The sequence below is a fragment of the Apodemus sylvaticus genome, chromosome 9 (genome assembly GCF_947179515.1).
Source record: "Apodemus sylvaticus chromosome 9, mApoSyl1.1, whole genome shotgun sequence".
NCBI lineage: Eukaryota > Metazoa > Chordata > Mammalia > Rodentia > Muridae > Apodemus > Apodemus sylvaticus.
The window spans coordinates 30810077-30834512 of record NC_067480.1 but is presented as its reverse complement, the minus strand read 5'-3'; the positions used below and the strand labels follow the sequence as shown (position 1 = coordinate 30834512).

Below are 24436 nucleotides of genomic sequence, written 5' to 3'. Positions count from 1 at the left end.
CTTGTGGATCTTGGCATAGCCACACTATTCTTGCACAGTATTTTAACTGCTTAGTATCCTTTTTCTTCCTCCAGTTCCTTAACTGCAGTGGGGTCATGATAGCATCCATGTGTGGCTGTTTATGCCATTAGACCCATTTTGCTGACTAATTTACCCTCTCCATGTTCCTAGATGATACTTGTCCTTCCTTGAATAAGTTTATCACTGCCTGGTGTATACCACCCGTCTTCCAAATTCACATTGAATTCCTAACCCCCAGTGGTTTAGAACATCTGTATTTGGCAACAGTATCTTTAAAGATAATATTCTCAAGGCAACTTGAGGTCCTTAGGGCAGGCAAACCCAGTCGGACTGGGATCTTGATAGGAACAGAGAGAAGGCTGCCACGGGCAAAAGACTCTCAAAAGAAACCGACCTGTGGCTGCCTTAACCTGAGACTTCCCTCCAGAGCCTCCAGAGGGATGGGGTGTTTGTATAGCTCTCGCTCTGTTCATTTGCTACAAGCACCTGAGCAAATAGGAACATAGCTGGACACCCGCCCTTCAGCCAAAGGAGATGGGAGGTAGGATTCCTTTGCTGATGGTGACAGGGGTGAACCCAGAAAACAAAGGGACTGACAAATAACCAGTCCAAATCCGGTCCCATCAAGCATCATCAGCCCTGCCCTGAAGAAGGCTGCAGGGTCTGGGCTTGGCAAGCTAGCAATATGAGGGGCGGCAGACGTCACTTCCTGCCCTGTGTGACTCTAAAACCCTCCTTCCCTTTAGAGCATTTCCCTGGGCTGCTCCAGTACAGGCTCTGCCTGGGTTTTGCTCTAGTAACTAGTATATGGATTCCTCAAGAGGAATTTCTCAAAGATGGAGTTAAAGGTGGTTTTGAGCTATCCAGTATGGGTGCTGGGATATGAACTCTGGTCCTCATAACTCTGTTTGTTTGCCTGCCTGCCTGCCTGCCTGCCTGCTTGCTTGCTTTGAGACAGGGTTTCTCTGTGTAGCCCTTTCTGCCCTGGAACTTGGCTCTGTAGGCCATGGTGTCCTCAAACCCAGAGATCTGCCTCTGCCTCCCAGCAGCAAGCACTTAACCATTAAGTCATCTCTCCAGCCTCCTTCTGCTGACTCTTAATACCATAAATAGTACCCAAGGAATTTATATTAAGGAACCAATATCTGCAGTAACCGTAACAAACAGATTTACTGCCCATTCTGTTGCTTTGTGATGTCATTGATGACAGTTAACTAACAAGTCTCGCAATCAGCCTCTGTGTGAGGAGACTGAGAGCCAGTGCAGTCAAATGTCAGTGTCCCTTCGTAGCCCTCACACTTCCCTTCTGATATAACCATGGATGCTTAAGTATGAAATGCTCATCAACCAGGCAGATGTGCTTTAAGAGTGTCTTATCAGACTGAAAAGTAACAGCAGCAGCACCCAGAATGCTAAGAAACATGAACCTCACAGTCCAGTCTACACTTGAGAAGTCAGAAAGTCTAGGTTGGGACCAGCAATATGTGCTTTTAAAAGCTCCCCAGGGAGGAGGGTAAAGGGAGGGATTCTGAAGTTCCAGAAGGCTTGAAATCCCAGGCTCTCTCCTATCTCCAGGTAAGTTCAGTTGCCCAGGCTAGCCTTTTGGACTTCAGGGCAGTTGTCAGGACCTTCACTTTTCCTAGGCCTGCTGATCTGAGCGCAGGGCCTAGCTGGATTCTTGTATTTCTTGCAGAGTGTTGGCAGCAAAACAGTTAATAAATAATTCATGAAAGTGGTGGTTAAATGAGTTATGGCCTAATCAAATAATGCAATACTTTGCAGCTACCACAGAAGATACTGTCAGAAAATATGTAATGACACAGAACTGGTGTCATGTTAAGACCAGCAGTTAGCAAAAACAGAGTGATGGGACAGGCTCTTTAAAAACGTGCACAAGTAAGGGTGGTCAGATACACAGCCAGCTGTGTTTACTTTGTTTTTCTAAGTTTGCTGGTTTTGTTGTTGTTTTGAGGTGTGTGTGTGTGTGTGTGTGTGTGTTCACCTGCTTATGTGTATCATTGTGCATGAGTATGTAGGATCAGAAGTCTTCCTTGACAATCATTTTTCTTCCAGTCACCCTCCACTTGGGTTGTAGACAGGGATTATAACGGAACCTGGAGCTCCCTGCCTTTCCAGACTGGCTGTCTCACAAGCCCCAGGGCTCCTAACTGGGTCTGGCTTCCCTGCACTGGGATCCAGGCACACTGGCTGCTGTTCTCCACTCTTTTACATGGATTTTGGGGGATGCAACTCAGCTTCTCATGGTTGTGCAGAAAGCACTTTCCAAGCCTCCCTGGTGACACACACCTCCAGAGGCAGAGGCCGGAATCTCTCTGTGATTTCAAGGCCAGTCTGGTCTACAAAGCATGTTCCAGGACAGCCAGGGCTACACAAACCCTGCCTCAAAAACAAACAAGCAAACAAACATACAAAAATAACATAAAGGAAGTTGAGAGAGGAAAGAAAGAAAAAGGGGAGATGGAGCAAGCGCTTGTGTGTGTATGTGTGTGTGTGTATGTGTGTGTATATATATGTGTATGTGTGTGTATATGTGTATGTGAGAGAGACAGAGATTTCCAAAAACCCCCTGTCCTTCCACAAACAGTTCTCAACCTTAGGTGTTTCTGTTCCCCAGGGGGATGTTTGATAACATCTGGAAGCATTCTTGGCTGTCACAAGGTTAGGCATCTAATACTCAATACTAGGATAGATCAGGGACACTACTCAACTCCCCACAATGAGTGGCCCTTCACAGAGCAGGCGACCTGGTCCCCAAGTCAACAGCACTAGGCTGAGAGAGGTTTCTCTACACTGCAGTGGACACTTGGGACATCAGGTATCCCTCTCCATCAAGGATTTAGCAGACACCGCTCATGACCCCAAACCCTGTGGAGATCCAACAGTGAGTAATGAGAAGCCCGCTCCCAGGCTACTCTGGTCTCTAGGGCAGTAAGAAAACAAGTGACACAAGATTCCATTCCACTTCCACAGCTGTTGGCACTTCCCAGAAAAGAACCACGTCACAGTCAGGCAGTGGAGGAAGGAAGAGGCGCTGGCCCCGAGCCTCCTTCTGGTACTGGGCACACAGATGCTCAAAGCCACTGCCACTGGTCTGAAGAGATCTGTGCTTTCCAGACGCCCAGGGCTCCCTAGCTCAGCATGAATTACCCAATGTGGGCAGGATGTGCGAGAAGAAAATAAACGCCATGCAGAATCCTTTTTGCCAGGACGGTTTGGTTTGTGTGCAGATGACGGTCCTCCTACCCTGACAGTGACCGAGCAACTCTCATCAGCTCAGTTCCAGGAACAATGTCACCTTTGCCAACAGGTAGAAACATTCTTGTGTTTTCCTTCTCAATTTTCTGAGGGGCCCCTTTCCTTTTCTCTTCTGTCAAGCTGTTTCTGCACCCTCTGCTTCTAATTCCATTGCTCTCCTTTGCTCTGTTGGTTGTTGTTGTTGTTGTTGCTTTGGTGCTGTTTAAAACCAAGCCAGCTGGAGAGATGGCTCAGCGGGTAAGAGCACTGACTGCTCTTCCAAAGGTCCTGAGTTCAAATCCCAGCACCCACATGGTGGCTCACAACCATTCGTAATGAGATCTGACACTATCTTCTGGTGTGTCTGAAGACAGCTACAGTGTACTTACATGTATTAATAAATAAATCTTTTAAAAAAAATAAAACCAAGTCAGCGCTTAGGAGAGCAGGACACCTACTCTGATGCGCTATGGGGTTGCCAAGCACACCTTTCATAAGCTGTCCAAATCTAAAAGATTTCAATAGAAGTGCAACAGCAGGATAGAAAGGATGTGTGAATCTAGAGTCCAGTTGTGTATACACACACACACACACACCCACACACACAGGAGGAAGGAAGTTTATCAGATTTGCTATCATGAGCTATTTAGATTCCTCTTGGACAACAATATGATAATACATCTAGATTTTCATTTTGGCAGTGAACTCAAGGGAAGCTCATACCTGGTCCAGGCAGGCCTCTCTGTCCAGGGTCCCCCATAGGTCCTTCTGATCCTCTGAGGCCTGGCACTCCAGGAAGTCCTGGGATTCGAGGACAGGAATCCACATCTGCAGGAGGCCCGGGTTCACCTGCGATTGGAATCACAGCTGTATAATGGGTTCACAGCTCCTTCTAGGCTCTCTGGTAAAGGATGGATTTCTGACACAGTGCTAAAATCTTAACAAGAATCTTCACTGAAGATGGAAAAATGACTGCGTGAGAGCCACTGGCCATCTTGAATTATTTAGGGGAAACTGATCCTAGGCAAATCCACCTAGCTTCAGTATAATGAGGAATATCCTAAGCTGAGCTTTAGGGAGCCCAGGGATACTCATATGCTCTGCCACTGAGTTACATCCACAGCCAAAGAACTCATCCATGCAATAGATTCTAAGGAAAGAAAGGTTTAAGAACACACCATTTGGTTAGTTACAGTTTTCTCAAAGTTCATGCAAACATGCTTAATAATTTTAAATAGTAATGATGGAGAAAGAAAATCTGAGAAACTGTAGCCATGACCACAGAGTATTAACCCTCACAATACTTCCTCTGCATTTACAGAATGGACTTGACATCTGTAAGATGCTTGAAATTTAAGCTTTTGTGAAACATGGCATGAACCTGAAGGCAACACGGACCCAGAGAACTTTTCACAGTATGCCCAGCTTAATGCAAAACTTGACTTTGCCACAAGGCTACTGAGATAGATGCACAGGGATCGCCCCTACGTTCCCAGGATAACCTGGGCTTTTCCAAGAAGAGGGCAGGTTGGGGGAGCTTAGTTGGTTTATTGTTTGTTTCAGTTGTTTTGGCTTTTTGAGGTAGCATCTCACTAAACAACATAGCCCATGGCAATTTCTGTCAAAGAACCTTCCTGCCTCAGTCTGCCAGGTGCTAGTATTACAGAGGTGAGACACCTCCCCCATTTTAGCTGGATTTTAGGTAAAGATTATGATATCTGTATTATCTGTGTGATTTCAACTTATCACACAGAGAAGGCAGAAACATCCAAATTTAGTTTTAAATTATAAATATTTAAAATAACAATGTTTTTTTGAAATTTTTATTCTCTTTTCCTTTACCTATTAATAATGCAGAAGCTGAAAGAAAAGGCATAAAAATATCTCTTCTAAAAATCCCTAAAAGCAATATATGGGTCTGTTTTCAGGGTAATTTTCTTTAGAGTAATAACAAATACCTGGAAAGAAAAAAAACTATACATCTTTGTAATTTTTTTTTCTCTTTTTGTTTTTTGGGGGTGGGGTGGATTTAAATTTTCTTTTGATTTTGTGTGTATGGGTGTTTGATGACATGTATGTCTGTGTATCATGTGTATGCCTAGCGCCTGTGGAGGTCAGAAAGGGTGTCATATTCCTTGGAACTGGAGTTATGAAAAATTGCGAGTTGCCTTGTGGGGCCTGGGAATCAAAGCCTGGTCCTCTGAACCAGCAGCCCCGTGCTCTTAGCTAACAACCCTTCTCAGCAGTCCTCTCAGCTCTTGATGGATCTTTGAGAAAAGGTCTCAGCCTATAGCCCAGGCTAGCCTGGGGCAAATTTTCTTGCCTCAGTTTCCAAAGTTGGGATTGCATATATGAACCACCACACCTGCCTACTTTTCCCATGGGGAATATTTTTAAATACAAAATCATACTTTGCTTTTGCATGTCAGAGTATTCTATAAATATTTTATTTTTAACATACAAATAAATTTGTTTCTTGAAAATGTACTTATGTCGCTTATAAGTATAAGGGCTCACTGTTTAGTAACGTTGGTGTTGCTCTTTTTGGAGATGTTGTGTATGTTTACCTTGTAGGAATCTGAAAGAGGAGCTACACTATTGTGTGCGGTGGCATCCAACACCAAGAGCACTTCCTGAACTAAAGTTCTGTAAGCTGAATGCCTACCTCACCTTGACGACTTGTGGTGAGGGTCATCACCAGGACACTAACAAGAGGTTATTTACTATAGCTGTAGCAAAGAAGCCAAGACATTAAAACCTTCGACGACCCCAGAAACCCCACTTACAAAAATATGCAGCAGCTTAAGTCACAAATACAGTGGGGAGAGTAAGTGCAGGAATGTAAAGACAGGCAAATGGGGGGGGGGGATCCATTTCACAGTAACTCTTACCTCTGCAGCCTGAAGAGTTGCCACAGCCGAGATGCAAAACCAGGCGATGGATTTCATGTGGTAGAAAGAAAATTTAAATGTGTGAGTGAGGACAAAGGGGAAAGCGATGACTGAGAACATAAATAATAGTGTGCGGGCCATGGGTGACAAGCAGAGTGCCGATGTAGTTTCATAAGGCGTTTGCATCCTTGTGATTGACAGGAGCAGCTACGATTCTGTACTAATGGAGTTCTCACTTTTACAAGGACTTGAAAGGAAAGTCTCTGGGGAAACAGACAATTCTAGTTGATTTTCCATGGTACATGTGTCCTGAGTGAGTGCGTATAGGAATTGTGGCACTTAAAGTCTCCTGACAATTCTGTATTCATCTGTCATGTTTGATAGGTTATAGGCACAGAAAGGAAGCAAGAAGAATACACATAGCAACCTCTGTCTACTGTACTGTGACCCCTGATGGAGTAGTGTACTATATTTGTCCTCTGGATTATGGTGCCACAAACACTGCAAAACAATCTGAATTGCTATCTGCAAAACAATCTGAATATCTATGCTACTGTTTTGGGATTTTTAAAGACATGACTTCCACTAAACTCATACACATGTCTGTTTGTTCTTTCTCTTCCTGATTCATTCTTACTGTTTAAAAAATGGCTAAATAATTAGGTTAAATGACCCCTCTTCCCAAAGTAACTAATGTACTTTTCAGAAATTAGACAAGATGTCAATGGAAATCTAGGGACAAGAAGTAAACATAAAATCCTAACAGTAATCTAATCCTCTTCTGTCTCATGGGTGAAAAACACACAAATATTTCTTCCTTTATAAATAACATATTCAACATGAGCTATTAATTCTTAAATGTATTTGTTCTTATCATTTATCAGACCTGAGATTTGATGGGGCAATCTGAAACAGATACATTCTTTATATTGGAAGGGCTTAATTCACAAGTATGCAGGCATTCTGAATGCAGGCTGACCCTCACAGGAACTGCTAAGATGAGAGGCTGTACGGGCATGCCTTAGGAGCTGATGAGCACCAAGAGCTTACCTGGAGGACCTACTGGCCCTTTTCTGCCTGGAGGACCAAGTAATCCCTTCTCTCCAGGCGCCCCAGGAAGACCAGGTGGCCCTGGAAACCCTGGAAGTCCCATTGGTCCTAAAGGAAAGATAAAAATGAGGGAACAGAAGGGAGCATTACAGTGACTATAACTGGTTAGATATCTGTAGAGTTCTGCTTCGAGAAAGAGCTGGGCAGAGTCAGTGTGAGGAAGGAACTCTGTCTCCCTTTGGAAGGTTGAACTCCTTCTGCAGAAGAGCCCCAACGGTCAATAAGAAGGGCTACAAAGCCAAAACTGAATGAAAATGCGAAGCCCTGTATCCTGAACCTTCTCTGGGGACAGGAAAGGACTAGAACTGGGAAGGAAGAAATACCTAGGGGTAAGGTGTCTGCAGAGCTTAAAGTTATGCCCACCACCCACAGCATCCTTTCCTTGTTGGCTCATGTCAATGCTATGTAAGTTTATGTTCCTCTATTCTCCAGTAGGTGCCCAATACGTATTTTTAGACACCATGGACTAGCTGGTGTGCCTCTTAGAATGGGAATAAAGCGAGAAGCACATAGATAGTGGTTTCACTAATATTTTAATCCTAAAAATTAGTGTGTGTGTGTGTGTGTGTGTGTGTGTGTAAGATGGGGGAGTATGTGTGCATGCTACAGTGCATGTGTGGAAGTCATAGAATACTTTGGCAGAGTCAGTTCTCTATTTCCAGGGATTAAGCTGAGTTCCTCATGCTTGTACAGTCAGTGCTTTTGCAGTCACTGAACCATCTCACCGGCCTCACCTACCAACTATTTCTAACATCGCCTCTGTCCTGGGCAAGGCCATCGGGATTAAGCTGGCATGCTATTCCCCCAGATCCGAAGCTTCTGTTCAGGTAAACATGCATGCTCTAGCTGTCTTGGCTTCTTTTTTTGATGGCATGTCTGGCTGATTCTGATATTCAATGAGCAGAAGCCCATAGGCTTGCAGATGTAAGTTACAGCATCACAGCTGATTTTATAGATTTTTATAGAGATTTGATAGCTGATTTTATAGAGGTTTTATAGAGATAAAGTGGTTGCTGCCTGCTATTCACAGGCATGCACTTCACAGTCCCATCGCTAGCTTTGCACTGTGGCTATTGCATCCTCGGGATATGTTCGGTTTCCTCTCTGCTTAATCTTTTGCCGTGTCTCATACTGGGTTTGGAAGTAAAGTGAGGTGCTCATTTCTGGGCTTCTTTTGGAAATTTCAGAGTGGGATTTTATTTTATTTTATTTTATTTTATTTTATTTTATTTTATTTTATTTTATTTTATTTTTGGCTTTTAGATTTGATTTTTTTGAGACAGGGTTTCTCTGTATAGCCCTGGCTGTCCTGGAACTCACTCTGTAGACCAGGCTGGCCTCGAACTCAGAAATCCATCTGCCTCTGCCTCCCAGAGTGCTGGGATTACAGGCGTGCGCTACCACCGCCTGGCGAGTGGGATTTTAAAACCCAGACCTCTTTCTAATAAAATAAGAAAGATGAAAAGAAAAAAATCACAAGTCCATTTTCAATAAAACTGCTCCAGAAAGCACCTGTTCCTTCCCAGCTACACAAGTCTAGTGGGCACACTGGGCTAGGCTGAATTAAGTCTAAAACACACATGGAGTTTCGATGGCAGGCAGGGCGTGCGGGGGACTGGGGAGAGGTGCTGGGTTTGGGAGAATGAACAGCAGTATCTCTTTGGTGATTTTATTCTCCTTCTCTATTTAAAACAATAATATTTAAATGGTGAATTCCATTTGTTTATGTTTTTAAAAAACTGTTATGGGGAATGGGCATTTTTGAGCCATGTTCCGGCTCTATAACTCAGGCTGTCCTGGAATGTGCTATGCAATCCGAGCTGGTCTTGGACTCACAGCAATTTTCATACATTGGGATTACACATACCATGAGCCGCCATGCCTGGCTAGTCTCACTTCTTAAATGTGGCTTCTGCATTTTTAATTCACTTGTATGAGGCTCCTTATATTTCCATTGCTCGGTTCTGGTGCAAAAGATTCATTCTTTTTCTTTTCCAGCTTGTTATTTATTGAATACAGGTCTCATGTACCCTAGGCTGACCTTGAACTCACTATATAGTCAATGGTTAGCATGAAGTGCAGATCCTCCTGGTGCTTCCTCTCTAGTGCTGGGAAGAGGCCACTGCCACCCAGTCTGCCACACACTGGACATCAAACACAGGGCACACTACCAGGTCCAGCCCCTGTGTGCCCTTCTTTCAATTTTAATTCAAACCTGAGGACTTTTTAGAGGAAATCAGGACATTTTAGAAATGACATCATCATTTCCACAAGAAATAGGTATGTCATTATTTGAATGAAGATAGTACCCCAGACCTTTAAATTAAGATAAGGAAAGTCTACATATACCCCAGAAAAAAAATACCAACATTCATACCTTTCTGGCCATCTTTGCCATCACATCCTGGGGGACCCTGACACCCTGGAGGGCCTGGTGGACCTCGGGAGCCAGGTGGTCCTGGGAAACCATAGTCACCTGGATCCCCCTTCAGAAGGTCGACATTCCCAGGGGGACCTGGAGGCCCAGGTACTCCTGACACAGAGAGGAGGCAAGAGCATGCTTTCAGTCAAAGACAAAGGGGAATATTGGTGGTTTGGGGGTTTTATTGCTTTCCCTAAGAAGCTACAGGGTCCAAGCTTAGAAAAGTTAAACTAAATAGATTAATATTAGACTTCTTTTCCTTTTGAACCATTTGGGAAGTTTCAGCTAATGATTTGTATCTGCAAAAATCACATTGTTTTAGCAGGTTAGATGGTTGGATGGATGGATGGATGGATGGATGGATGGATGGATGGATGGATGGTTGAATGGATGGATGGATGGTTGGATGGATGGATGGATGATGGATGGGTGGATGGATGGGTGGATGGGTGGGTGGATGGATGGATGGGTGGATGAGTGGTTGGGTGAATGGATGGTAAGTGGGTGGAAGGATGAATAAATGAGTAGATGGGTGGGAGGGAGGGAGGATGTGGGGATGGGTGGTTAAATGGATGGATAAATGGGTGGGTATGTGTATGGATGAGTGAGTAGATGGTTGCTTGGGTGAGTGAGTGGATGGTTGGATGGATAGATAAATGGGTGGGGGATACATATATGGTTGAGTGAATGGATGGGTGCATAGCTTGAAGCTTAGATGGATAAATGGGTGGGTAGATGGATGAATAAAATTTTAAGAAAAGATAGCTAATAAGCAAGGAATGTGCCTTCCAAATTATAATCTTATTTTAAAACAATTATCTATACATACAAGTGAGCTGACCTTAACTATTCTCACTTAACATCTATACTTCCTAGCACAGTTTTTATTGCTTTTATTTTCAGCATATAATCTCACCCTTACCAAAGTCAAAACAACAACAACAACAACAGAAAGACAAGACGGCAGGTCTGTGCTTCCATGTAAGAATTGTATGAGCCTCTGTGATTGTGCCTAGTGGCTCTCAGCAAGGGAGAATCCATCACTATCCCATGCTCTTTCCCTGACTCTTAGATCAACCTAGTCTATTGTCACTTTCTTCTTACAAAGCTGTTTATAATTTCCAGAATCTTGCCCTACCAGAATCCACCCATGTGAAGCAATGAGAGAGGCAGCATGCACTGCTGGAGCCATGTGCAGACTTTCTGTGTGCATGACAGACATGGGTCCTGCCCCTCGGGGCCAGCAGACAGGCGCTAGACAACATGGAGAACACAGCTTCCTAGTGGGTGCTTGTGACAGGCAGTGCCAATCTGGTGATCAGAAAGGCTCACTCCACCTCTGTTTGTACCTGGGCAGCAGGAGTCTGATGCAGTTGACATAGATGAGTCAGGGGGATGTGCTCTCCTCTTCCTGGTTCTGGGAGATACTGCTACCTACACTGCCCACCCGGGTGCACCTCACTTATCCATCTTTTAAGTTGGTAGAGCTGCTTTGGGGCCTCTCTGTGAGATACTATAGCCATATCTAGCTGGTAGTTTCTAAGGAAGAGACCGCTGTCATCCTCAGTCACAATGTCATCATACCTCTTGGGCCATCAGGGCCAGGAGGTCCCCAGTCTCCAGGTGGACCTGGATCAGGAATGTCACCTTTCGCAGCTCTTCCTGGGGCACCTGCGGGACCAGGTGGTCCTGGTCTCCCTGTGGAAGTGCGTGTTCATATGTTAGCCCTGCCGCATCTCAAATGTTTAAAACTAATTCTTGAGGAAATATCAAAAAAATGCAGCTTCTTACCTGGGGGTCCTGGGAGGCCCTTTTCTCCAGGAAGTCCCGGGGGAGAAATCCCTGGGCTCCCAGGGTCACCTTTCTCTCCTTTTTGTCCAGGCATTCCCATTGGCCCAGGTGGACCCATTTCGAGCAAACCTTAATGAGAAAAACAGCATCAACTCTTGTTTATACACGTCACAGAATCTAAAAGGACCCAGCCCCCGAGCAGGGGTGTGTCAGAGAAGGTGACTGGTTCTGCAGAGAGCAAACTCTGGCCTGCAACGATGCTCTATTCCTTGAGTCCCCATTTTTTATTAATGACATCACAATGGCCAACAACAGGTTTGGTTTCTTTTGGGATTGTGTGCCAGATTTTAAGAAACATTAGTTTAGGGACAGTTTCACAAAGCGAAAGCAAAGGAGATGATCACTAATAACTGTGAAAGATTGCCTAGAAATCTGAGTGGAACAGGTCTGCCATGAGAACTCCTGTACTCTGGACCTTCCCATTGGAAGGGGAGGGGCTATCTTTGGTTTCTTGGAAGGGTCGCTTACATATTCAGTCAGACCCATTGAAAGAGCCACCAATCAAATTTTAGGTGACCTAAGTCACTCTTTGAACATGCAAAATCCATAAAGAGTCCATCTCTCTCCAACAGCATCACACCTAGCTGTAAAATCCCTTTTCTAACAGTTACTTAGATGCACAATTTGGGTTCAGCTACTATGTCTGACTGTAGGTTATTTAAATGAGACAATAATACAATAGACACTTTTTTAATGGAGCAAGCTAAACCACAGTGGTTGAAGATCAACCTGTCTGTGATATCGAAAATAATGGCAGGTTGGGAGCTGGAGAAATAATTGGGCAGTTAAGAGCACTGGCCCCTCTTCCAGAGGACCCAACTCTGAATCACAGCAACCATGTTGTACATTCAGAAATTACGGCCTGTAGCTCCATCTCCATGGAGAAGCCAATGTCTCTGGCCTCGTCCAGCACCTGTGCTCACAAGCATGTGAAATTTATTTCTCATAATTGAAAATTATAAAGAGAAATCTTTTTTTAAAAAAAAAAACTAATGCGAAATAATTTAAGTAATTTTTCTTGACAGTCCTAGGTACAGGAAAGCCAGCACTGCTAATTAGATTATCTTGGTTGGACAAGCCATTGGTATACTTAAAACAAAGCAATAGCCACTTTAAAAAAAAAAAAGCAAGACTGTTTTTCACAGCCTCTTGAAATCTGGTCCCATTTGAGCAAGAAGTCAGCGATTCAGTTGACAAACCTAAACAATAAGAGACTGCCGCTTGTTTGCGTTAAGATTTCATAGATGTCCTTTTTATATAAATCGCTCACAGAACTAGAAGTAGCTCCATCATTGTCTCTACCCTGGGCTATTCTTTTGGAGTCACCCCCCCCCCCCCCCCCCAGTTCTCAGGCTGTCAAGGAACACCAGGGAGAGGCTTCCACTTCATCCAGTCCATTGATCAAAGTTTGATCACCAGTGACTCTTTCTTACCTGAGGTGCCTCGTGCTCCTTTCTCACCCTTCAGACCGTGCAAGCCATTCAGACCAGGAGACCCAGGAGGCCCTGAAACACAGCACACATTCTGGGTCCCAAAGGTTAGACCAGCTATTGGTTCCCAGTGACAGATCTCTGTCTGGAGGCCACCCCTTAGTGGCCTGAACCCAGCCTGAGTGATTTTCAGCACATTCATGTGGTGAAGATGTTCTGACAAGAAGACTTAACTTGATTTCTAACTATCTCATGATGGATGAGAGTCTAGAGCTGCCACATTTGCATGCAGGAAGTGACCTTTGATTTGACGACGATAAAATCTCTTTAGACAAGGAAATCATCGCACACTTTCTGCTTCCTAGTTTGAATCTCCCTTTTTCATCCAGGGTGTGTGCTGGTCCTAACTCCTTCCAGACGTAGTCATGGTAATGAAGCAAAACAAGATGATTCCTGCTGTGGTGTATGGGACTACCATGTGCTGGATGGTTTTGTGTTAAGCGTGCACTACTGAAAACCAGACCCGTGGGTCAAGCTCAGCTGTAGCTATTTCTCTGCAGCTGGTTCTTTCAAAACAGCCCCTTGATACCTTCTTACCAGCACACACATTGGCTTTCTGGTGATCTCTGAATTCCAACCCAGGCTCTGAAAAGCAGACTTCATGCCTCCACTAGTGTCAGTACACATGGGATTAAACTAACCAAAGGCTTCTTAGAGATCTCCCAGCAGCCAGCCACCAGCCTAGCCATCGGACACATCCGGTTCTAATTGTTCCCCAGGGCTTTCTATCAGTAGATGTTGGATTGTGCTTAGTGTTTTCAAATGACAGTTTCCTAACACGCCAGCCCTAAGTCGAGGGGGGCAGAAGTGAGGGAGCAGAGAGGAGGGAAACAGGCAGGTACCAAGTATCATAGAGTCCCCTCGTGGGTGCAGAGCCCAGCCACATATGGTCCCATGTGCCTTGTTGTCCCACTATGTGACTCTAGGAAGGAAGCTCATTGCAGCCTTTGGCCAAACCCAATGCCCTTCCACCTTCATTGTTGGACTTCCCTTCTGCCCCCCAGTATCTGTTCTTTCCCACACAGAACTAAGTTCTTCTCCACGCAGCCCACCACCCACTCAGATTAGCACTTGGTGACAACACGCTCATGTGACCAAACACACAGAAAGTGGCTCCCGAGGTGCCCCGCAGGGCTCCTCCTTAGGGCTCCCTGGATAGGTTGCCTAGATTGGGCTGTACAACGGTTGTGTTTTGGGCAGCTGCCTCCCTGGATCAAGGGGGAATCAGAGCACAGAACCAGGCCTTACTAGTCTTTCTATCCCCGTGCTGAACATAGTTCCTACACCTTGTAAGTGTTGAATGAGTGCTTGTTGACTCAAGGAGTGAATTACAGAGAACGAAGAAGGGACACCAAGGACTGGAAAGATGGAGAGAAAGCTAAAGAATGCACTACAGCTTCTGCTTGCATGCCACAGTTTTAATAATACATTTATGGAACAAGTCTGATTTAGAGAAGTTAGAGACATCTACCTAGGTACCAAATAACCTGAATGCTGATTGTTCTTTGTTTGGTAACGCAGGCTCTCACGGAGAGTCCTTATTGGAGGATGGCATAATTACTGGCTCCAATCTGTTTATCAGGAGTACTTGAAATAGACAACTGTTATTCTTCTTTTAAGATCTCAAATTTAGATCCATTCAAATGAGCCATATTTTCTTGCATTCGAAAAGGGGGTTGGGGGTGCGTCCTTATTTCCCCTAAATCTTGTATTTTCTAACCACTTTTCACAGTCCTGGCTTGGTTTATTTTCCAATCCTCTTTCCTATTTTATGAGCCAGTATTTCAAGTTTGCACCAAAAGAACACAACGACCACCTTCTTCTGCCAAATCTGGATATTTATTGCAATCTATCTAAAATGATAATAAATTTTTCGAGACCACGTTGCTGCTTCTATGTGTTTTGATCTCCAGTGTTAGCTTAGCCACCAAGATTGATGGCTTGGGGACTTGGCTAAAGGAGGGCTGCCCTAGCCTCTGCCAGCTCTCCATTGTCACATCAACACATCCAGATCCTGGACTGTCACGGCCCAGCCCCTCGCCATTGTTGGACTGGCCGACCCTTATGTGACCCAATGTTATCTTTCTAAATTGAATGCAGCTACATCTGGGCAGGGTTTTAAGCATAATTTTCCCCTTTTACTGAAAGCTTTTTATCAATCCCATCTCTAAATCAGAAAGTTGTTCATGCATAAAATATATACAGTACAGATGAAGGGCAATTAGACTAACAAAGCACATTCCTGGGTAATGAGGAATTTTTATTCACCTCTCTGATAGTCCTTCTGTTTAACAACCACCATTTAAGGCTGCACCCGGCTGCACTCAGGGGCCAGTATTGCTTGTTCTTCCTCTGGTCAGTGACTGTAACCTCCACCCAGCACACTGTGCCTTCCTTCTGTGACAGGCAGCCCACTCTTGGTGACAGATTTCCCGCCCTCAGGCTATGATTTTGTTCTAAAGCCAGGAAAAAAATCCTACTCTGCACACCCAGGACACTAGTTTGGCTTTACATTTTAATAGGGTGACTAGTGGGTCCCTGCTTGACTGGAGCTTTCAGCGTTGGGACTTCCACATCCTAAGAGAGTCCCAGGCAAAGGAGGCAGCTGGCCACCCTGACTTTAATGTCGATGGAGAAGTGAAATCTTCACAACTCTAGGCAAAGGTTGAAAAACCCTTGAGAACTCATATCAAGAAAAGAATCCAAAATAGGAGTTAAACTAGAAACCTTTATTTACTTAGCAAATATACAAGCACCTACTGAAAGGATAAATATGGCTTCCCAATGCATACAGCTCCACCCTGCCCCCCCCCCCCAGGCATGTATCCCATGACAGGCGCTGAAGAGACAATGGGACGCAAGCAAGACAAGACCCTGACCTGACAAGACAAAGAGGCAACGACATCCAGCCAGCCTGTGCTAAGTGCTGGGGTGGGAGATAGGAGAATAATTTTGTTACAGGAACTGGGGGGTAGGGTGCTGTTCTGATTGTCATAGCTCTGTGACAGAAAGCATTTCTTTCCTCATAAAAGTCATTTCCAAGCACCTTTCAGAAGTGAACTAGCGGGGCTGGGAAGATGTTTCAGACAGTGAAGTGCTCCCCACGCAATGACAAGGGCTTGAGTTTCCCTCTCTCCAGCATTCACATTAAAAAACAAACTGGGGTGCACATATGTAACCCCAGCTACTCCAGCCCAATCAGGGATCTCTGGGTTCAGTAAGTGTCCAGTTGTTTTTGTTGTTGTTGTTGTTGTTGTTGTTGTTGTTTTGTCAACCTGACACAAACTAAAATCACCAAGAAGAGAATCAACTGAGAGTGAACGATCCTATTTCAAAAAAACAAAACAAGCAAACAAACAAACAAAACCAAACCAAACCCAAACATGGTGGAAAGCAATTGAGAAAGAGCCAGCATTGACCTCTGACCTCCACAGACACTCACAGGCCCACAGACGCAAACTCACACACATGAACGTGTGTGCACCCACTTACCGTGCCACAAACACAACAGTGAACAATTTCACCTGCTGCTGGCCCAGATAGCCTGTCCACAATAGACTGTCACACACACAGCGGGTGATTCTCAGTAGGTTTCCGTCATTCTCATCTTGTGTGGATGTACAACTAGAAATGGGGTGCTTTCCTATTAGAGGGTCCATGTACCCAGAGGGGCGGAAAGCAAGCAAACAAGTCACTTGTGGCGAGTGTCTAAGTTAAAGCTTAATTCGGATGGGACCCAAGCAGGACTCAAAACTCCATCCTGTCCGTGAGAGCAGAGCAAACACATCGGAGTTCAGCAGCTGGTTTGTTCAAACAAGAAACTTGGTTCCCCTACCTTACTCAGAACATATTTCAAATATTTAGCTTCTCGGTTCAAAGTGTTTCTGCTGGATCGGGCTTCGTTTTTACATCGGCATGATAAACCGCAACAATGGATTTATCCTGAGATGTTTTGAGTTTTAAGACTGTATCCCACTGTTTGGTTTGTTTTTATGGTTGGCTGGACCGTTTGCTGTGCCGTGTGCAGTGAAACAGCGTCCCCCAGTGGTAGCAAAGGAGCACTGCAGCAGGGGTGTGTATAGCGAGTAAAATGCCCTGTGATCTCAAGAAACTTACTATTTCAGTACACATTAGGAGGCAATCAGCAATAACTTTTGAAGTGATTTTATTATGGGCTGGGTTCATGTCTAAGATGTTTTTTTTAAAAAAGTAATGTTACTGTGAGGCTATTTGATAAATGATCAAAGGGGAAAAGGAAGAATATATTATAACCACCTGCAGACACTCGGAAATGTTCCCTGTTGTGTGGAATTGGAAGGTTGTGAAGAGAAAGCCCTTAACAATGTCAGATGTTTTCTTTTGGATTCCTCCTAAGCCCTTCCAGACTGGAAGAATGTTGAAGTCAAAGAGGAGGCCAGGAAGGCTGAGGGGTTGCCAGAAACAGGAAATGTCCACAACCACCAGAGAAAAATCTCAGGACAACAGTATCATCGTGTTGTGTGAGACTTTAAATTCGTCATGGGTTGCCTGGTTTTCACATTACTGCAAATGTCAGTGGAGATGGAGAAAGTATCAAGAGATCATTTGTTCTAACGACAACTCCCGTCAGGTTACTTAGTTGCCAGTAAGTATTCCAGTGTGCTGGAAACTTCCAAAGGAAGAGTTCCCCTTCCTTCAGCATTGCTCTAAGCATTGCACACGGCCCCACAACCTGTTGAAAGGCTAGGAGTCTTGGAAAGCTGAGATGTGAAAAGCAGAAGGGATGAGGAAAAAAACCCCAAGAATTTGGATTTTTCAAAACAATAAAATATTTAATTCCAGAAGTGGTTTCTAACTCTTCCAAGAAGAAGTACTTTGATTTTCCTAACATGTAATAGATGTATATAAGCCAATGACCTGGAGATGGCAGGGGCTAAAGAAGGAGACGAGGAGATGGAGCTAACTTGTCAGGGGGCGGACAAGGAAAGTTTAGCCCTTTGATGGCTGTTTGGTACCTGACTTCATAACTACTTATTCATCAACCAAAATCCTTATTGTGTATCAGCTGGTACCAAGGGCAATACGGAAAGGCCTCACTTTTCAAAACGTCCCATTCTGTTGATATGAAAGTCCTGTGCAGGTGTGATGCTAGAGCAGAGAGAAAAGACATTTATCTAGAATGGGAGAAATGGACCAGTGGGCGGGGGAGACAGAAGATCACAGGGACAGGACTATTTGATAACAGTAAGCACTCTGGGATGTACCTTGTTATTGCCTATCCAGACAAATAATCAGACTACTCTTGCCTCTAAATGCCACAGATGACAACCACAACACGTGCTTCCATATCTGACAAAGGGCGGGCATATAATTTAGATGGGTGCTCTTTCTCTGGAATGCCTTCTTATCTTCCTACCCCTTACCACAATCATCAGTACACATATTGATGTATACAGACTCTTTAAAGTCTGTCACTTTCCTCTATGTCCACCTCTAGTGCACCACTCTCCTTATTTCTGAACGTTTTCTCCATCAATACCCACAATGTCAAAAATAGGTTGTTGTGCATTTATTTCATATCATGGACTAGCAAGATTAAAAACAGTGCTTTTGATGTTATATACATGCGAACAGAGTGTGGTCTATACACTCCATAGGTGTGATGGACAGACAGTGCTTATAGTACCTCGGAACTCAAGAAATGGGCATTGGTGCAATTCTAAGTTTTTAATTGTAGCTAGTGTCTAAAGAGTTCATCATCGAGCTGTTTCTGTGAGTTAAGCTATACCTGGCTATCTAAGTGGTAGGCTACTTTCCTTGTATGACTGGATGCCCTTATCACATTTGGATGAGAGAGTCCAGGGCCTCTGGAATGTCTCTATCTCTCCATCACTCAACAGCTCTGCTTTGTCTAGAGAGTAATTTAGGTGCAGTGTTCAAGGCTGACCTTAAAGATGCTTTGTTTTCACTTTTTTGTCTGTCTGCCTGTCTGTCTGTCTATCTATCTATCTATCTATCTATCTATCTATCTATCTATCTATTATAAAATAATTTATAGTAACGTAATACAGGCAAGCATGCTTTTAATTCTAAAATTTCATTTGGGATGGGGAGTCCTGTCAATCACTCCCTGATGCCCACCTTGTCAATTCCCAGGGTTCAAATGCCTGCTGCCCCTGGTGCTACAGCTCTGACATGAATCATGCCTCCCCAGAGTTCATTTGTGAAAATATAATTCCCATGTAAGGCCTTAAGCATCTAGAGGCTGAACCCAAGTACTACGGTCTTAGAGGCTACTTCCGTCTTTCTTATGAAATAGTTTATGAAGGCTGGAATCATATATTATCTTTAAAATCCAACAGAATCTTAATCCAACAGATTCTAGGGCATAAACAGAGCTTGATAATCAGTAGAGGCAAATGGGCAGATGAGAAACTATCATGACCGACACACACACAACCCGCCCTCAGAAGAAACAGAATGGAAACCTCATTCCATTGAGGCATTGAGGAATGCCTCAAGGGAGGGCAAGCAAAGGCGGGCGTGACCTCAAGCCCTGGTGGGTTGGGGGAGCTGCCGACAGCACTGGAGAGGCCTGATCAAGGCAATCTAGCCGCAAGTGTACTGGACCTTTCTGGAGGGCTGGGCCTTCTCCCTGCTTACCTTTCACTCCGGCAGGACCTGGCCTCCCTACATCTCCCGCATATCCTCTTGGCCCAGGGTCTCCCACTTCTCCTGGAGGGCCCTTGAGTCCAGGCATCCCAGGGTCGCCTGGGAACAAGAGAGAAAATGTCAGACAGTGACAGGTGAATAACATTCCCTGGGAAGCTCATCTGTGTTCTCAATGCATGAGCAACCAGGGTGCACAGTTGCATTACTTTTTCTTTGCAGATATATTTGACCCTAAGGAAACAAATACTTAATTTCAAAAAGATACACCTACAAAACAATTGAAGTTGCCAATCATGATTCTAATTTGCCAGCGCACCCAATCCCCTTCCCCCAACCCCATCTCCATCCCTGATGACTTGAAAAGAAAAGGAACAGTTAAAACCCTGAGCTGTATATGTGACGTTGCATTAGGGATAGGAGACAGAAAACTGACAGGCTATCAGTGTAACTGCCTGGAGCAGAGCAGGCACCCTGCCAGTGCTGCTTGGAGTAAAGTCTTAAAAACCCTATGAAGTTGGACTGGGTTTGGGGTGAATGAGATGAAAAGGGCTCTACACGAAGAACGGCTCCTTCTGGCACGCCAAGTCACGGGGATGCTCATGGATTTTTCGAGGCTTTCTGGCAAGGTACCTGGACACCCTGGTGGTCCAAAAGAGCCGGGCTGGCCTGGTCTGCCTGGTGGTCCTCGGGCTCCGTCATCTCCAGGGAAGCCTTTCTCTCCAGGGGCTCCCGTATGTCCTAAAGAAGGAAGGGCCACAATTTAAGTAGTTGTAGATTGCTCTTTGAAACAGTGGTCAACACAGGCCAGGTCCTGCCGGAGTGAAACGGTCAACCTCAAGCCTCGTTCTCTCGTGTGTGTGTGTGTGTGTGTGTGTGTGTGTGTGTGTGTGTGTTGGCTTTATATTTACACTGTTTTCGATCAGTAAGGAAGACAGTGTTGAGAAAGTTTTGATGGCCAAATTAGCTGTTTCAAAAAGCCGTTAGTGTATCACAGGCAGTTTTCAAGTTTGCAATGCTTTATCTTTTTCTAATTGTAGCTTTTGAATCAATCTTACTTTAACTAGTCAATCTAATTTCTACTGCCAAGTAGGGGAAAATCAATCAAGTCCTTGTAATTCTTTTTACTGTTATGCATAATGATATATATGAAAATCTTTAATTATTCTCTGACAGTGCCATACATGTATGCGTTGATCACATCCACCTCCTGCCCCCCTTTATAGATCGTTAACCACGATCTTTCCTTTGAACTATTTCCCAGGAGCAGAATTTCTTGGTAAATAGTGTGATGTTTGGGTTTATCCTAAAATATGTTTTTAAATGCCTGAAGATTTTAAAGTAAAACATAACCATTGTGGGATGCCATCTCAAAAGGCTTCAAGGCATCGGACTGAAACATAACTCTTCTCATGAGGCCAAAAAAATACTGCGGTAGCCAAGAAAATTAATAACAGTCCTTAAAGTCATCTGCTCACTCCTGACCTCAGTCCCACCCCCACTCTGTTGTTCTTGTAGCAAACCTTACTCTAAATTCTACACAAGAGCTACACATTGTACCCAATGGGTGTCTCTCTTAAATTAAAATAATGAAAACTTTAAAAAAAAATTAAAGTCTCTTAACAGTCTCTTTCTAATGACTAAGACTTCCTAAGGAAAGGTTGGCTGCTCTCTGGGTCTTCTAGAATGGACTCTTGACATGGGTTGCCTATGGTTGGAAGGAAGTACTACACCTGCAAACACCCCACCCTCACCCCGCCCCCGGATCCCACCCACAGCACTACAGCCTGCAGCCTGAGAAAAACCGTGTTCTCATTAAAGACTTTGCATTTGCAGCCTTGGGTTTTTTTTTTTTTTTTTTTTTTTTTTTTTTTTTTTGATAAGTTGCCACTAGTCTGGAGGTTCTAGCAAAGGAACACAGCTACTCATACAGCCTTGATTAAAAAGCAGTCCTCCTCTCTCAGGGAGGGTCCTCCTCTTCAACTGAGTGTGCAGGAGGGGCTCATGGGAGCTCACCAAGTACCTTGCAGGCCTTCGGCGCCATGTTGGGACTAGCTTCATGAACTGAGCAGCTATGGAGTTCTCAGACTCTTCAAAGATCAGACAGGTATTGTTAGACTACCCCATCTCTCCGGTGTAAGCCAAACAAATAAATCCTTTTTTGCAATATACATTGTTATACATTATATAATATATGTAATCTGTAACCTGTTGATATCTCTTCCCCTAGAGAACCCTGATACACTTTGAATTATATTTATTTTATTACTAGAAATGTAACCATTTCCCCATATGCTTCTTCACATGCATGACTTTAATTCAAATTTATGGTAAACCAATAGTCTACACTGAGAAATCAATGGCTGAATCTTTACACAAAACACAGAGCTTTGTATTTCCAAATCCCAGAGAGGTAGCATTCATTACAACACTAAAGTAACCAATACCAGTGCCTGTTAAGTAATCGAATGTACTGGCTTCTCGACCTGCTCTGTATTATCTGATTGATCCCAAACACCTTCCTGCAAGGGACCCACGGCACCTCACTGCAGTTCAAGATGCCAAAGCAGGCATTCAGAACAGTACCTCAAAGTTAGGGTTGGGTGGAGAGCAAAATTTCGGGAGTAATTTGGACTCTGTTTCCCTCAGAGCTGATGTGAATGGACGAAACTAGACTGACCCAGTACAAGCTTACATAATCCTGGAACGCAACACACTATGCTCTCTCTATATATCCTCACTGAGTTCATGCAAGTGCAGAGCCCAGATTCCTAGCCAAGGAAAACAGAGCATCCAAACTCTGTCCCGAGGAATAACAGAACAGTTCTTAAAACTCTAAGTTTAAGTCACGGCAAATAAGGAACCAGAACAGTTTAAACACTGATGACCACGAGATGCTGGATCAAGCAGGGTAAGGCAAAAAAATATCTGGAAAAGCCTGACTCAGTATAAAATAACCTCAGACTTATGGTTTCCAACTTTAAATACTAGGTAATGTAAAATGCCCACAGTTTGTGCTACTTTGAGCCTGGAAATGTTTATATCATTGGGGTGTATAACAAAAAGACCCACAAACAAGAGCGCAGTTCTCACTGCAATGCTGACATCACAATGGTGAGGTTGTGATGCTGTGTGCGGAGTTTTCAGTTTACAAGTGACTTTCATTTGGTGTTCTGATTAGACATTCTATTTGAGGAAACAAAACATGGCTCCTGTCAACTGGGACTTCTAGGTGATGCATGGATGTCCTTGTTAGGATTTTTGTAGTCTGGGAGGAGAGAATTTCAATTGATAAATAGTCTCCCTCAGATTGGCCTGTGGGCATGTCTGATGGAGCATTTTCTTAATTAGTGGTTGACTTGGGAGAGCTCAGACCACAGTACACGGTGTCAGCCCTGGGCAGACGGTCTATGATTGCACAAGAAAGTAGGCTGGGCAAACCACGGGAAGCAAGCCAGTAAGCAGCACTCCTCCATGGCCTGTGCTTCTGTTCCTGCCTCTCGGTGGCTGCCTGAGCTCCTGCCTAGACTGCTGGACTTTATGGACTTGGATAAATGCTGGATTTTATGATGGACTGTTATATAAGATGAAACCCTTTCCTCCACAAGTTGCTTTTTAGTCATAGTGCATAAGTAGACATAATCAACTCTCTGTAGGTAGATGTCTGCTCTGTCCATTCGGTATATAGCCCTGTGTATGCATCTGTTTATACTTCTGGTTATTAATTTCAGATATGTTCCTAGCAGAAGAATCGATGTGTTTAAAAAATGCAAGCATATTTTAAATATTGATGTGTTCTTCTTCAGGGCCCAAAGCAAAAGAGCACATTTGAACTCTCCACATCTGCTAGTATGCTGTTTGCTATCTGTGGGAAAAAGGTGTCCTGCAATAACTTGTGGCCATCTAAAATGACAGAGATGGCAAGATAATCTGAATTTTAATTGCTTGAATATTCACTTTGTCATTTATACAAGCACAGGGTTGTATAGTGCTGTGCCAATGCCATTGGTCCCAGGGACCAGTGTAGGGATACACTGAGAATCCCCAGTGCCTGGTCCAGGTATCCTTCTGGGTAAAGGATGCTACAACAATATCACTCAAAATCATTTTGGTACATTGTTAATGGACAAATGGTAAAGAAAATATTGATAGAACCATTCCCAGTGATAAGCGTAAAAGTAATTACTTTGTGTTTCAAAATAAGTGTTCTTTCTTAAAATAAGAAAAATTGGGAACCATACCTTGGTATCCAGGGCTACCTGGCTCACCCTTTGGACCGGGTAGACCGCACTGACTGGCTGGGTCACCTTGGTTTCCTGTGAGTGACATAATATCAAGGGCATTAGTTAAGAACACATGAAGAAGTATGGAGAGGGTCCTGACCCTGGAAAGGATTGCTCTAGCATTGGAAGGGAATATAAGGACAGAGAAAAAGGAGGGAGGTGATTGGAGAAGGGATGGAGAGAAGAAGGTTTATGGGACATATGGGGAGGGGGGATCCGGGAAAGAGGAAATCATTTGGAATGTAAACAAAGAATATAGAAAATAAAAATATTAAAAAAAACCCACAACATTTGGCCTCATGCAAGTAACTTCCATGGTATTTGTCTTCATAATCTTGCTTCGTGTTTTCAAAGAGACTTTTTACAAATTAATTTTGTTCACAAAGAAGAACAATGGAAATACAGGTGAAAGATGGGATTTATGACTTTTAAAAAAGATTTGTTCTATGTGGGTAAGGGTGTTGC

General features: G+C 44.0%; 1 protein-coding gene across 1 annotated transcript in view; it reads right to left on the bottom strand.

Moving 5' to 3' along the window:
• Col4a4 (collagen type IV alpha 4 chain) overlaps positions 1 to 24436 on the bottom strand; it is a 133021-nt gene that overhangs the window by 6065 nt on the left and 102520 nt on the right. The window contains exons 35-44 of the mRNA XM_052192370.1: positions 23930 to 24004; positions 20322 to 20429; positions 19683 to 19790; positions 12984 to 13055; positions 11491 to 11619; positions 11284 to 11397; positions 9655 to 9810; positions 7218 to 7325; positions 6168 to 6176; positions 4000 to 4125 (exon numbers count right to left, since the gene is read on the bottom strand). Of these exons, the coding sequence (XP_052048330.1) occupies positions 4000 to 4125; positions 6168 to 6176; positions 7218 to 7325; positions 9655 to 9810; positions 11284 to 11397; positions 11491 to 11619; positions 12984 to 13055; positions 19683 to 19790; positions 20322 to 20429; positions 23930 to 24004 (1005 nt within the window). The remainder of the gene's footprint in view (positions 1 to 3999; positions 4126 to 6167; positions 6177 to 7217; positions 7326 to 9654; positions 9811 to 11283; positions 11398 to 11490; positions 11620 to 12983; positions 13056 to 19682; positions 19791 to 20321; positions 20430 to 23929; positions 24005 to 24436) is intronic.